Source organism: Nansenia antarctica (assembly GCF_963989245.1).
Source record: "Nansenia antarctica genome assembly, chromosome: 16".
In the NCBI taxonomy this organism is placed as follows: Eukaryota; Metazoa; Chordata; class Actinopteri; order Argentiniformes; family Microstomatidae; genus Nansenia; species Nansenia antarctica.
Window position 1 is genome coordinate 8,209,368 of NC_137686.1, and position 16,555 is coordinate 8,225,922.

The 16,555-nt window shown below is 48.8% G+C and overlaps 1 protein-coding gene across 1 annotated transcript; it reads right to left on the minus strand.

Moving 5' to 3' along the window:
• Positions 1-2,455: 2,455 nt before the first annotated feature.
• On the minus strand, positions 2,456-12,081 carry socs7 (suppressor of cytokine signaling 7; the record flags this gene model as incomplete). The annotated part of the gene is made up of 9 exons (XM_080546603.1): positions 2,456-2,576; positions 2,987-3,122; positions 3,500-3,628; positions 4,286-4,454; positions 6,668-6,813; positions 8,183-8,317; positions 9,404-9,508; positions 9,923-9,984; positions 10,400-12,081. The coding sequence occupies 9 exons, from the start codon at positions 12,079-12,081 to the stop codon at positions 2,456-2,458; spliced, it is 2,685 nt and encodes an 894-aa protein (XP_080402729.1).
• Between the last annotated feature and the right edge of the window lie 4,474 nt (positions 12,082-16,555).

The following is a 16,555-nucleotide window of genomic DNA, read 5'->3' on the forward strand; positions in this document are numbered from 1 at the left end:
TTATATGTAGTGAACTACTTTTTTAAAGTAGCTTTAGTTTGACAAACTATATTTTTCTCAAGGGCAGCTTGACCTCAATCGATTCCATCCATTTTTGGAAGAAAGCGCCACATTCACTGTTAACACAAAAGCACCCACTTCCAAATTGAGTTTGAGTTTTACCGAAGTGCACTCACTTAACCTCCGCCCTCCTCTTTCTCTTTCTCTTTGTGTCACACTCATCTTTTACACCCACCTCTCTCTCTTTCTCTCTCTCTCCCTCTCTCTCTCCCTGTCTTTCTCTCACTCTGTCTTTCTCTCTCTCTCCCTCTCTCTCTCTCTCTCTCTCTCTCTCTCTCCCTCTCACTCTCTCTTTCTCTCTCTCTCTCTCTTTCTCTCCCTCTCTCCCTCTCTTTCTCCGATGCACACAGCAGACATTTGTTTCTTGTCTGGTCTATCTCCCCATTTCACCACGATAGAGGGATTGAAAGTCAAACCATAATTTTTTCCTCTTTTACTGAAAACGCCGAGCATGTAGCCAGCTTGGGGACACCGAGCGATCAAGGGAACAGAATGAGCAAGAAGTTACAGTCAGGGGGGAAGTTTCCACAAATAAAACCAACAGATAGAGATAAAGATCAACCATAACCATGACCTCCGGAGGGCGCTCTGTCAGTCCAACTGTGACGACGACAGCCCTCTGGCGTCAACAGGAGAGAAGAAGAGAAAACAAGGAAATGATGGTCAAACAATAAGTTGTACAAATGGACCAGTGCATTGTGTTTTAAAACTCCAGTTCACACTGTAGTTACAGCGAGGGTCTGTCCAGAGAGGGATCGTTTTTTTCAAAGTCTATAAGTTCAAGTTTGTTGTTTTTGCTTTTTTTTTGTTTTTCTCTCGTTCCAGTGTGTTTGCAGGCTAAAGGACGTCTTCCGTCCGGTAAATGAGGCTGTGTCCCATTTCTGTCCTTAGTGTGCGTTCCGTATGGACAGTTTCCCAGCATTCCTTCACGCCCACCGTCCTCTCTCCTCTCATTGGTCAAAATCAAGAGAGGGGCGGGTCATCCGGATCCCTTTGACTGCCGCCGATTGGATGCAGAGGGTGTCCGAGGACTTTGATTGGCTGATGCTGGAAGACTGGCGGACCAGTAGAGTATAGTCCTCCACACAGAAAACCTGAGAAGGAATAAGAAATATGAATGAATGAATGAATGAATGAATGAATGGACTTTATTGTCATTGCTACAGTACAGGTACCAAACAACGAAATTTAGGAGGGGTGGCTCCCCTGGTGTTAGGAAAAGGGGAAAAAAAAAACTTTTTAAAAAAAATCACAAGAAGGGAAGGAGCTGGTTTACATAAATAAAGGCTATGTACACAATCCACTGTACTATACTGTACAGATAGACGACTAGGGTTGTCATATTGCACAATAGTATTGTTTCACGTTATTTAAAGTGTCATATATAAAATATATAACTGAAAATGAAGTATCTCACATTTCATTCAAAGTATGCTAAAAGTGTATCTACGCAGTACTATACTTGCAGGGCTCTCAAGTCTCACGCATTGGGCGTGAGACACACACATTTCAACCCGTTCACACGCTCACACGCCACACCTTGTCTCACGCCCAATGCGTGACACTTGAGAGCCCTGTACTTGTCTTTCCCAGTAGCATATTAGCATGTAGCATGTAGCTTAGCATGTAGCTCAGCAGAGGCTGGTGGAGGTAGAAATCGGAGGACGGGCTCATTGTAATGAGGAATGAGGAAAGGTATCACGTATTTTGATGCCATTCCTTATTCCATCCCGTGCATTACAATGAGCCCCTCCTCCGATTTCTACCTCCACCAGCCTCTACTGAGCTAACGCTCTCTATCGATGGACTGTTGTGCCCCTGCTGAGGTGGTGCCTCTGAGGGGGCGGGCCCAAGGACGTGCTGCTCCTGCTGATTGTGCAGACGGGACACACCTGTGGCCGGTGACCTCCAGGCCCTACAAAAGACTGCAGTCCCCTGGGGACGTGTTTGCTTGCCCTCTCCACAATGCCTACCTTGTTGTTTTGTGGTTTTTCGGTTGAACCGCTTTGACTTTGTTGGGATTGGTTTTCCTCCCTGAGAAGAATGTTTTGTTCTTTGTTCGGGAGGGCGGTGAGTGTTGGTTTACTACTTTTTTTTTTCTTTTTCTGTTCCGCCCAGCCACAGATGATTACGGTAGTGGGAGATGCCTGTTCAGTTTGTCCTTATTAGTGGAGGTTTTTGTTGCATTGTTTCTTGTGTAGGTTATGAGGGCTGTCCATTAAAACATTAACCTTTTATACACCATTTCAGTGACTCTGACTATTTTATTATGTTGTGGCAATTTTGAGCAGCACCTTGGTTTAGTACCTTTTGTTTTCTTGGGACACTTTCAGCTGTAACATAATATACAGTGTTTCTAAAAGGTACATACTTGAGCAAAGAAGACCTCTTCTGGCTACGTCTGAGACTCCGCCTCTTGCCCTAGTCCCGCCCCTGGGCGGATCCTCTTGATTGACAGGTACATCTCCTCCTCAGGGTCATAGTAGTAGAACTTCCTCAGGTAGGAGATCAGAGGCCTAGGAGGAGGAGGAGGAGGAGGAGGAGGAGGAGGAGGAGGAGGAGGAGGAGGAGGAGGGGAGAGAGGAGGAGGAGGAGGGGAGAGAGGAATCAGACATCCAACTGTTGTACATTTTGATAAGTGAGTACTATTCTCTATAATATCATCTACATATATCATATAATAGTAGTATATAATAGTTAAAGTAAAACTGATGACGAGTATGATGATGATAAAAATACAACTTCACTTACCAGTGTTCGCCATAATATAAAATAATGCACTTCTTGGAGGTGTGTGTGTGTGTGTTTGTTGCTGCGTACTTGGGCAGCGGCAGCTCCTGGATGTGGTCTATGCGGACCATACAGTGTGTGTGCTTGTGTGTATGCTGCCGTGTGTGTGTGTGTGTGTGTGTGTGTGTGTGTGTACCTGGGCAGGGGCAGCTCCTGGATGTGGTCTATGCGGACCATCTGTCGGATGCAGAAGCGACAGAGGTGCTGCAGGGACTTGACGTTGCTGAAGCGCGACACTGGATAGAGCAGCTGCACTGGGGTGGGCGGGAGGCCTGGGACACACACACACACAGCAGCATAAGCAAACACACACACACACACACATGGCAGCATATACATATGACACACACATATGGCAGCGCACACACACACCGCAGCATAAACAAACAAACACACACACCAAATGTCAACACACACGCACACATATGGCAGAATAGACACACACACACACACACACACACACACACACACATACACATTGGTGAGAGGCAGCCAATACACAGGAACACTCTTAACCTGAGTCTTGGCAGCTGTGTAAGTATGCTTTACTGACAGAGGTAACTACTCCTCAACGTCAAATTCACATACATTCTTCACCGGCTGTGTGGTATGTGGTGAGTGTGTGTGAGTGTGTGTGTCCTATTTTTACCTGGCACTCGTGATCGCAGGAAGTAAAGGAATTTGCCGTTCTTGGAGTGCATGATGGCGCGCTCGATGAACTCCACCACGGAGTGGCAGCGGTCCTCAAACTTGGGATGGCACCACAGACTGAACGTCCCTGCAGGAGGAAACACACACGTTTAAAGACGTTTATTTATTCATCTTTTTTAAAGTGCATTTCACAGGGTTCTGACAACGCTAGACTATAGCATTTCACAAGGTTTCATGTCTTTTTTTTCTCTTCGTGTAGTTTTTATGTGATTTTATGTTACATATGAATTGCCCTCCGGGAACAATAAAGATTTATCGAATTGAATAAAACAAAACTGCCTTCTGCCTTCTTCAGTCCTCTTGAACAGCGTTATGTCCTAGTACATAATGTACGCTGCGGTTATGAATGCTTGATGGAGTGTGACCGCCTGTCTGACGCTCCACCGTAGGGGAGCTAGCACTTACATGTGATGTGCATGCACGCCCCAGGCTTGTGTTGGAAAGCATAATGCTTATGATTCAGATTGGATGACTCACTAGATGACTAGTGTCATGTGGAGTGTGTAGACAGTGTATGTGTAAGGGTGAGCAATGGACAGTATGTCTGTGTGTGTGTGTGTGTGTGAGACCCACCTCTGGAGTGCTCCGTGTGTGTGTGAGACCCACCTCTGGAGTGCTCCATGCGCGCGTGTGTGTGTGTGTGTGTGAGACCCACCTCTGTAGCGCTCCATGCGTGTGTGTGTGTGTGTGTGTGTGTGTGTGTGTGTGTGAGAGAGAGACCCACCTCTGTAGTGCTCCATGCGTGTGTGGTGCGTGACGCTCTGGGACCTGAAGCTGAGGCTGAGGATGTAGCGCGGGTCGCTGCTGTCCCTCACCAGGAAGGAGCCGTCCGGACGCCCACGCAGCTTCATCTCTGCATCCTCCCAGTTCATAGGACCCCAGTACCAGCCACACTGGGGGGGCAGCACACCAGGTCAGACACACACACACACACACACACATACAGACATAAGGATATACACACACACACACACATCCTCCCAGTTCATAGGACCCCAGTACCAGCCACACTGGTTGGACAGCACACCAGGTCAGACACACACACAGACATACACACACACGCACGCCTCCTACATGACCAACTTTGCTGACCAGGTGACACACACACACACACACGCACCTCTGATTTTAAAGTTCCCACTACCAATCACCCTGGGGGGACAGAGTGACATGACATCACACACACATGCGCTCACACACACACGCACCTCTGATTTTAAAGTTCCCACTACCAATCACCCTGGGGGGACAGAGTGACATGACATCACACACACATGCGCACACACACACACACACCTCTGATTTTAAGGATCCCAGTATCAATCACCCTGGGGGGACAGAATGACATGACATGATCAAACACACACACACACACACACACACACACACGCATCCTCCCAGGGGAGAGAATGATGAATAATGTTCTGTCGTTATGAGGGAATGTCACACACACACACACACACACACACACATGCACACACTGATGCACGCATGGAGGCACTCACGCATGCACACACACACACACACACACACACAGACAAAAAAGAGGGGTGAACAAAGGATGTGCCTGTGACAAATGTATCTTCTCCATGCGTGTGTCAGGGGGGGCAGGTGGAGGTGAGCTACCATTCCTCATTCCACGTGGTCCTCTGAGGCCCAGGTGGTAGAGCATGGAGCTAACAACGCTTAGGTTGTGGGTTCGAATCCCGCTGGGACCGTATATGCTGAAGAATGTATGCACTCACTGCAATGTAAATCGCTTTGGATAAAAGCGTCAGCTAAATGGCGTATATATAATGGCTATTATTAGTACTTATTCATTACGAGTCAATCAGACCATGTTCATCGTCTGTGGGAATGTTGGTGAGGGTATTTGAGGGTGTGTCTCTTTGTTCTGGTGTGAGTTTTGAGGGTCTCTGTCAGGGAGAGGCTGGTTTAGAGGCTGGTGGAGGCTGGTGGAGGCTGGTTTCTATCTCTACCAGCCTCCCCTTGGTCTCTGTGGTGGTCTGTTCTGGGTGTGTGTGTGTTGGAGGTGTTATAATAGAACTAGATTCTTGTACAGGATATCCTCACTTGTCAGTAAAAACACACTGAGGACCCTATCAGGAGCTCTCATTCAATGTCACTTCGACTATGCCGTAACATCATGGTACTATAGAACCACAAAGGCCCATAAAACAAGACTCCAGACAGCCCAAAATAAACTGGTTAGGCTTCTGCTAGGCCTCAACCCTAGGACACATCTAACCGCTGCTCATTTTTTGAGCCTTGATTGGCTACGAGTAGTTGACAGAGTGCAGCAGCTTGCACTGGGCCTGGTCTTCAAGATACGCTACACCACAAAGACACCCAAGTACCTGTCAACATACTTCCAAAAAGTGAACAACGTCCACACAAACAACACCAGAGGAAGCTCCACGAACCACGTTCAACCGCGTTGCACCACAAACAAGGGGTTAAACTCGTTTGCAAACTATGCAGTAAAAATGTGGAACGCCCTTCCTATAATCTTAAAGGAGTGCAAAACACTGCCCACCTTCAAAACCACTCTCAAAAAACATTTACAGGAGGCTGCAATCCGTAACTGGACCCTCTAAATCAAAAATCTGATTAAAAGACCCGAACTACCCACTGTACATACTTTGTGTTTTGTCCCCCGCCCCCACCTGTGGTGTATGTCCCCACCTGTCCTACCCGCTGTACATACCTGATGTTTTGTTGCATTGTATATCTAGTATTGTTCTTCCCATGATGGATGTATTTTTATCTTGTAGATAGTAATAGTTATTTGTCTGTATTATCTTGTAGATAGTACTAGTTTTTTTTTTTCCTGTCTGTCTTACATGTAACGATGAATTGAAAATCAAGGACCCCAATTGAAATAAGCCAGTGGCTTTCTTGGGTTTTTATCCTTTTAGTTGACCTTGTATGTAATATGTACTTTCATGTACCTACTTCTGCAAATCTTCTAATAAAGTTTTCAATCAATCAATCAAGCGTACCTTCTCCAGCTCCCTCAGAGAGGTGGCCTGTTGGGGTGTGTGTGTTGGGGTGTGAGGTGTTTTCTGGGTGTGTTTGTGTGTGTGTGTTGGAGGTGTTAGCGTACCTTCTCCAGCTCCCTCAGGCTGGCCGTGAAGTTACTGGCCTCAGGCCTTCTCAGGGGACACAGCAGCGGGGGCGGGGCCAGGCGGGCGTTGGGCGGCGTGTCCAGCTGCGGGTTGTTGGCGTGCGGCAGGGCCCGGAGGAAGGCGTCTGGAACAGAACAGACAAAACACGCGTGGATCCTCAGGCACACTGCAGCTGGGAGCCCGCGGAACGTAGGAACGCTAACCCGCGCGTCGCTTGACCTTTCACACGATCAATGTATTGATTGGCGATCGATCGGTGTCGCGATAAAAACAAGTTATGGGCGGAGAGCTAAGGTTAGGGTTCAGTTCATGGAGAGGATAGAGCTGTTGTTGAACGATGTTGTTTACGCAAGACAACCAAGACAGAGGAGCTGGATGTGGCCAGATCATTAGCATGGCTGAGATGAAGAAGAATGATTTCAGAATCGATAGGTTATCATCATATATCTGCAATATTGAACAGCTAAACTCTCTGCGTGTTGCACATAGATGGATATTATGCCGCAAATTAATGTTCTCCAGATAACGATGATGTAAGGCTTGGGTATTGGGTGCCGCAGAAATACAGGCCCGAAGCTCTCCGTACATTCTGAGCAGGGGAGGCTGGTGGAGGTAGAAATGGGAGGACGGGCTCATTGTAATGCGTGAATGGAATGGTGTGTTTGACGCCGTTCCTAATTCCGTGCCGTTCCATTCCAATGAGCCCGTCCTCCGATTTCTACCTCCACCAGCCTCCCCTGATTCAGATTCGTCTGCATAACTCTCCCTACTTTAAATAATAACAATAACATTAAGAATAATAACAGATTTGATTTAAAAGCGCCTTTCTCAAACTCAAGGACTCTGTACAGGAAAAGAAAGAAAGAAGAGAAGCAGGACAATAAACAAGAAAAAGCAAAACACAACCAACGAAACGGGGTTAGAGACACAAAATAAAAATCGTATTCCAAAAAAAGAAAGAAAGAACAGCACCTGTAGTGTTCCTGTGACCTGAGGGCAATTGTCCAACAGGCAAGACTGTCACCATGACGATGCTATCTGGACTGGAGGAAGACTAGATGCTATGCTGGCCGCAGGGCATGCAGGTATACTACTACACAATTTATGCGTTTGTCTTTAATGAATATATCTCTTATTCATACTCATCTAAATAATTACACACATTATGTATATATTCATGAATTCAGAAGGCATCTATAAATGTTTATTCTAGATATATAATATAATATGCAGTTCCAGTCAAAGGTTTGGACACACTTCCCCATTCAATTGAATCGGAAAGTGTGTCCAAACGTTTGACTGGTACTGTAGGTAGGCTATAATCGATACCCCCAATATATACTATTTGTTTATGTAAAGAGTTTTTTCTTAAATCCATCACCCTGGCCATTGCATAATATACCCCAACCACTCTCTCCTATGTACCCCCTGCCCCCCCCCATCCCCCCCATGCGTTCGTGTGTCCCCCGTCCCCCAGCTCTCAAGTATCTTACCATTGAGGCTGATACTATGCTGCATGGTGGCATGGTGGGGGTGAGGAGGAGGAGGGAGGGGCAGGGGGAGGGACTGCAGGGACGCCCCCACAACACTCACTAGGAAAGGCACAGGCTGCGGCCCCCCTATGTCATCTGGAACACAGCAGGGGGGAGGGAGGGGGAGGACGGGGGAGGAAGGAGGGAGTCAGACCAGGAGGTGTCTAGGTTTATAACAGGTGTTCTCAACTCTGTGCCTCAGGAACCACTGTTACAATGTAACAACATATTAATACACAAGTCATCGTCATGACGTTGGTAATTACACTGTTATTACACAGCGGAAACTTGACGTTCTGTAAAGTGATGATATTAGCGAATCAAAATATGCGTCTGGTGTCTCTGTATATTCCTGAAAAAGGCGATATTGTGACAACGAACTGATGTTCAGGTCGAAAGACGTCCTGCCTACGACATCGCAGTGTGACATCACAGTGGGTCCCCGGGGGGGTCAAAGTTGAGAGACACAGGTCTAAAAGGTCACAGGTCACAATGCAATTGTTCTCAGGGTCAAAGGTCACATGGGCAACTGTTCTCAGGGTTGGGAAGAGAGACACTGCGGAGAGTTGTTGTGGGTCAGAGTTTCCTGAGTACAGGAACATCGCTTCCAACTCGCGGTGCTGTCAGTTATTTAGCCGATAATGTGTCGTCTTTTTCATAATAATTGCGATGTTTTGTAAGTTCCTGTGCTCTGGGATACGGCTCTTAAGGGGAGGCTGGTGGAGGTAGACATCGGAGGACGGGCTCATTGTGATGCGTGGAAGGGAATGAGGAACGGTATCAAACCGTTGCCGTGTTTGATACCATTCCTCGCTCCGTGCCGTAGTGAGCCTGTCCTCCGACGTCTACCTCCACCAGCCTCCCCTTGCTCTGTATCGTGCTGGAGGTTTGAGGAAGAGGGATATTTTGTGCGTGGGGGTGTGAGGATGTGAGGGGTGCTTGTACAGGTGGGTACAGGTGTGTGGGTGGAGCACCAGGCAGGGGCTTGGGTGAGTGCACAGGTAAGGCAATGCAGAAAAATAGACAGGGACACTACTGTACACACACACACACACACACACACATACACTCACACACAGACACACACACACACACACACACACAAGTGTTTGAGAGAGAGAGACAAAGTAAAAGGAAGAAAGAAGGAGTGAAGAAAGGAGAGAAAGAAAAGAGAAAGAGTACCTAGTAGACTGAGACTTCTGCGTGGCGGAGGCGGGGGCGTGGGGGGGTGCGGGGTGCTCGCTCCTCGCCTCGAAATATCCACATCCACCAGGGAGACGGTCTCACCTGGGACCCAGGGGAACAGAGGAGGAAGGGAGGAGGAGGAGAGGAAGACAGACAGAGAGAGAGAGAGAGAGAGAGAGAGATAGAGAGAGTGAAGAACAAGAGAAAAGGGAAAAATTCTACAGTGGGAGAAAGAAAGCGTACAGGTTCCCGACTAAGAAAGAGGCCCGTCGATGACGGAGTCGAATGGAAGAGTGGAGAAACATGAAGAAGGCTTTTAGATGGGTCACAACGTTTTTTTTTCCAGAGCCACTGTTAGAAAGACAGGGTCTTTAGCTCAGGGGGCACAGGAAACCCAGGTTCGAGACCCAGATAGTCACACACACATATACACACATATACACACACACACACACACACACAGACACACACACACACACACACACAGACACACACACATGCACAGTAGCCCCTTACCAGTGAAAGGAGCGAAGGAAGCAGGAGAGAAGGCACTCTGGGCCCTGGTCATTCTGGGTTGGCTGTAGCAAGAGAGAGAGAGAGAGATGGAGAGAGAGAGAGAGAGAGAGAGAGAGAGAGAGAGAGAGAGAGAGAGAGAGAGAGAGGGGGAGAGGGAGAGACAACACAGAGAGACAGAGAGAGAAAGAGAGAGAGAGAGGTGTGAAACAGAGAGATAAAGGTGAGTAGACTATAGGTAGAGATGTTAGTGGTTGTATGGGACTACTGGTAGTGGTTTAGAAAAGCATAGAGATGCAGAGTGAGTGACAGTTATGACCCAAAAGCTGGTTTGCGTTGGATTATACATGGATTTCCAAGGAAACCAAGGAATGAAAACTTTCCAGCCACACACACACACATACATACACACACATTTGCACCATAGACCCATACAGACAAAATGTGGTAATCAAATATTATTTGGGAGTTCCTCCTCACCTGTCCTGGTCATCTCCCCCGCACGCCATGTCCATGAGGCTCCCGGCGGACGAGACGGAGAAGGCCAGCGACGGCCTCTTGTCCAGCAGACTGTTGGACCCGCTACAGCTTTTAGTTCTGAAAAGTTTACTCAGGCGGATCTTAAGGGAGCCTTTTCTGGACTTCTGGCTCGGGGGGACTTTCAACGATTTGTCTCCGGCGCTTCCCCTGTGTCCCCCTGTGGGAGTCCTGGGCGCGCTGGCGCACCTGTCGTCGGGGGGTCGCCTCCGAGGGGTCGACCCCTGGCTGGGGTTTGGGCTGATGGCTCGGTCCGAGGAGCTCAGTCCTTTGGTGGGGACCACCGGTGAGGGTGAGAGTGAGACATCGGGGAAATGTTCCGAGTCTCCGGCGCCGGGGGTCACCGGAGCGCTCGCGTTGGGCACGTCTCCGTGCAGGCTGCACACCTGTGCGTCGCGGAAGGCCCCCGGGTCCCCGTGGAAGCTGCCGAGCGAAAAGGCGCCGGACATCTTCTGCACTATCTCCCGTTTTCTGCTGAGCAGGAGCGCACGGCCTCCTCCTCCCCCGTCCTCCTCCGACCCCTCCTCGTCGTCCGGGCAGCACTCCCCCATCCCCCCCATCCCCAGGCCGGCCACGTCCCCGGCCCCTAGCCCCCCCAGCCCCTCCAACACCAGCAGGGCGTCGCTGGTCTCCGTGGGGTCTTCCCCCAGGCCTGCTATGCCCCCCGCCGGGGCCGGTCCGTGTCCGTGTGCGCCCTGACACGAACACCGGGGGGGCATCTCCATCTCCCCCCCGTCCTTGAACAGCATCTTGGGCACCACCGCACCGACCCCCCGCAGCTCGCCGAACCTCCTGGCCAGGTCGAACACCGGACCCCCGTCCCCCCTCTCCCCTGGGCAGCCCCATTTGGACTCGATCATGGTGAGCGCCGGGCTGGATGATTTGTCCGACAACAACGGGGGCCAGTCCGGCGGGTTGGTGATCAAACGGTGCCGGTGGCACAGCTCACCTCCGTCGGCATCCTCCGCAGAGACCACCACGGTGGACAGGCCCAACGTCACCCGGGGGTGCAGAGCCCAGGTCTGGACCAGGTGGTTCTGGCGCTCGGTGCCGAGTGTAGTATTGTTATTGACGCCTCCTCCGCTCAGGTCGGAGGCGGAACCTCCGGAGGTCTTAAGGTCCAAACCGTTAATATTATGAATATTATGGTCCCGGCTCGGTTGATTCCGACGGTCTGTTAAAATCCCCTCTCCTCCGTCCCCTCCTCTCAGGATGTTCGGGAACACGAGCAGCTGAGGCCGTAAGCCGCGGCCCCGGTGAGCGAAGTCGAAGCCCTGGGCCTCGGCGGCGCCGTGTGAGGGAGGAGGCTGGGGAGACACCGAGGGGCCGGGGAGGGTCGCCATCACTCCCCCCGGGTCAGGTGCCGTGGTCCCCCCGACGCTCGGCGGTGCATTGTTCAGGATGGAGGAGGAGGAGGAGAGATGGCCGGGATGCGATTCCACCAGACCTCCTTTAATAATGTTGCTGTGAGCCAAGACCTCCTTACCGAGGCTGGATATCACCCGATCTCCACCCGACGACACATTCCCGTTCTCCGCGTCCAGGATCAAGCGATCGTCTTCGGCCCCGGAGACCAGGCGCATCAAGACAAAGTCGGGAGACATATCTCTCTGCGCGTTGTTCATAATTATTATTCCTCAATTCGCGGAAAGGGGAATAAAGCTATTTCGGCTCTTCACATAGCTACCGCCTGGTTATGTGATGCCCCCGTTGTCTTGTCTGACAATAAATGAAAGGGCCAAAACCGCTATATCTTGATCTTCCCATAAATAGCCTAGGCTACGAGCTACGAAATAACCCAAACTATTTTTTCAAGCGTCCTTTCATTATCGCTCACAATAAACAAAAAAATGCCTATTATAGAAAACGTATATTTCACGACATCCATTTCGAAACGACGGCGGCCGGCGCCGCATGCATGAAAATCCAGCTTGTTTCGAGCGAGCAAAACGAACCTTGGGGGTCAAACAGACGGGCTCGTTTTGCTAGAATAAAAGCCTCTCAAGTATACGGTCACTGACCACTCTCTCTCTCTCTCTCTCTCTCTCTCTCTCTCTCTCTCTCTCTCTCTCTCTCTCTCTCTCTCTCTCTCTCTCTCTCTCTCTCTCTCTCTCTCTCTCTCTCTCTCTCTCTCTCTCTCTCTCTCTCTCTCTCTCTCTCTCTCTCTCTCTCTCTCTCTCTCTCTCTCTCTCTCTCTCTGGCTGGCTGGCTGGCTCTCTCTCTCTCTCTCTCGCTGGCTCTCTCTCTCTCTCTCTCTCTCTCTCTCTCTCTCTCTCTCTCTCTCTGGTTCCCAGCGAAGCCCCACCCGCTCCCTCACTTCCGCAAACCCGATGCGTCCTAACGCTACCACACCGCTAGTGACAGGCACTGTGATCTATGATTATATATATATATATATATATATATATATATATATATATATATATATATATATATATATATATATATATATATACACACATTATATCAAGATTGAAAGAAAAAACGAAAGAAAAAAAAGATAGGCTAGCCTTCTAATAGGCACTATGCAATATAAGCCTGATAATAATCCGAATGCATAGGCCTATATAGGCCTACTTTGCAGTCGGGGCACACCACACTACAGGGTGTTTGGCAGATAATGACTTCAACAAATTAGTATTTTCTTCATCTTCAATGCACAAAATGAAACCTGAGCCCTGTGCCAGAGGCTGTGGGCAGCGGGCACCTGATCTGAAGCTGCCAGGTTTGGCTGGGCCCGGCCAGGATTATGCCAATTTAAAAGCTGTGTCAATTTCAATTCAATTTGGCACCGGTGGAAACCCCATCAAACACCGGGCTATTAAAGTGAACATGGAACGGAAATTAGAGGATGAAACGAATAAGTGGGGAGGAGTAGTAATTCTGTATGAAGTGGCGATATTTTTGAACCGTCCCTTTTCTTATATAACTCATATATCACTCCACACACCTGTCGTCACGTTCTGGGTACTAACGTGACTTTAGATCAGGCGAGCGCACCCAGCGCATTCTCCCAGAATAACACAGAATATAATATTAGAACTGTATAACCATTAAACCATGGGGGAGAATTCAGTCCTGTAGCCTATCTATTCTCAGAATAGGCTAGAAAAACACATTTTAAATAGATAGACCGAAATACTTTCTTGTAAATAGACCACTGAGATCGCATCGCTTCTGGTAGAGACAGATAACGGGACCGGACCCATTGTGTATGATGAAGACATGGGCTGCCTGCGTTCGTAAATTCGCTCCGAGAGCGCCGGAGCGCACACTGGGTTCAACGTCATAAAGAGACCAAGTCATTTGATTGGACAAGAGGCATTCCATGAGCGGTGATCAGATTTTCAGAGCGAATTGACGAACGCAGCCATGATAATTCCAGAACCTTCCGTCAGAGCACGCAAAAAAAATGTCCTCACAGTCAACATTTTTTTGTTGCTGTGCTATGCAGTTTTCTTGTGTTACAGCCGCGTATTTTAGTATTCAGGGGGATAGTAAAATACCGTCACCAGCCATGGATCAACTATAGCACCTTGCAGAAAAAGGATGACAATTTTGTTTTCACTCGTAAATCATGATTCATTCTTTTTCATTGTTGAAACATCCTGTGTTTGCTTTTCTCGGCCGGAAGGTGGCGCCACGAGTCACCAATGATGAGTAATCGACCGATGCCCTGTTGCATACTAATGATTATTGAATGAATGGATGGAGGGTTGGGGGGCTTATAAGTGTCGGTATGTAAACACCTACATTTCAGATAATAAGACGAAGTACAATCACGGAATTGTACACGATTTGTTCATTAATTCAAATGCTGATGATCATGCAGATGATTTTAGTCTGGAGACACGAGAGGATCGCATTTACGATCACAATGCAAAACACGTCTATTACAAAAAGTACTAGTTTCTCACTGAGCTGCAGATTATAACATATCATTCCGGCACCAAACTGAACACAGAGACAATCCTCGACCACTTAGTTGATTGTGAGCAGCGGTCATTACATTTAGATATTTTTTACGCGGTGAAACAGTGCTAAAATGAATTGCTTATTCATAGGAATTTTCAACAGACCGGTAGAGGCTCGTGGAGGTAGAGATCGGAGGACGTGCTCATTGTAATGCATCCAACAGATAAGGAATGCTATTAAAAACGCACATGTTTGATACCATTCCTCAAACGTGTTTATTACCATTCCCTATTCCGTCCCATGCATTACAATGAGCCTCCGAAACCTCCGATTTTTACCTCCACCAGCCTCCCCTGCAACAGACAAACATTACAATTCCCACAGTCCTCTCTCCTATCATGGGCTGATGGAACTCTCCTCCTTAATGTGATCGCTGATCATGTGACTCATACTAGAGGCTATGAATGGATATACTGTATGTATTATTATTATATTTATTATTAACACCACTGCCGTCTATGACTGCCCGCACTCGGTCACACCCACACACTCCAATGACAGCAGTGTAAACACACACTCATGCAAACACCCGCAAATACAACATGCTGCACGTGCACTCGCATACATGCATGCACACACACACACACACACACACACACAGGCTCGCATACATGCACAAACGCACACACGCACGTACCTACACACCACACACACACACACACACACACACAGACACACACACACACACACACACATACACATACACACACACACACACACACATACACATACACATACACACACACACACACACATATACACATACACACATACACACACACACATGCCGTCTCATTGTCTTTCCCACACTCCACTGCAGCACCTCCCCTGCGCTGCAGTCCTAGGTGGGGGGGGGGGGGCATTCTCATAAACTGGTTGCCATGGCAGCCAAACAGGGATTTGCCTGCATCACCCACATCGCCTGGAGTTGCTCCATCACAGATATATGGGGAGGGAGGGGGGTCTCCCTCTCCCTCTCTCATCTCTCATCTCTCTCCCTCTCCCTCCCTCTCTCACTCACAAACATAAAACACACACACACACATGCACACACATACACACACACACACACACACACACGCACACACACACACACACACACACACACACACACACACACACACACACACACACACACTAAGATGTAGGTTGAGGGAATCTCCCCAGTATTAGTAGTGTTTATAAATCAAAAGCCTGATTCATAATCTGCTGTCTAAACATACAGATGAAACAATCATCATAGCTACACAGTGTGTGTGTGTGTGTGTTTGTACGTGTGTGTGTGTGTGTGTGTGTGTGTGTGTGTGTGTGATAAAAGTGCAGTCTTCCCCCAACCGCTCTCCCGACCCCAATGGCACATTAAGGGTTAATCCATGGAACGCATGATTCTGATTCTGATGGACGCCCAAATACAGGCAGCTTAACCCTCATCCTGCATCATCCTCTCTCCTCTCTGTAGACAGACAGACAGACAGACAGACAGACAGACAGACACACACACACACACACACACGCACGTACGCACACAAACACACACACACAAGCCACCAGATGTGCCACTCTCATCACCCATCACAAACTGTTACATGAGCATCACCAGCCAGCCAGCCAGCCAGCCACCATACTGAGAGGAAATCACAGAATGAGAAACAAGAAAGGGAGGGAGGGAGAGAGAGAGAGAGAGAGAGAGTAGGGTGAAGAGCACAGCAGGGGTAATCTCCATCAGTGAGCGTGAGAGCGACGCTGAGCGGAGGAGCTGTGAAGACAGGAGGAGGTAACAGACACAGAAGACCAGGAGAAAGAAAAAGAGAAGCTGAGAGGAGAGGAAAGCTGTTTGTTATCCTCCTCACGCTCTACCACGCTATTCCCTCTCTCTCTCTCCCCTTCTCTCCCTCTCTCTCTCTCTCTCTCTCTCTCTCTCTCTCTCTCTCTCTCTCTCTCTCTCTCCCGCAGCCTCCCAACCTGCCAAGGACTCCTTCAACTTTAGTCTACCCCCTCCTCCCTCCCTCCCTCCATCCCTCCCTCCATCCTGTCGCGCACGGTGCGTTGGTCAGGAGCGTGGCTTTGGCGCACCTCTCTCTCTCTCTCTCTCTCTCTCTAATCTTATTGGGCTCTGTCTCTGAC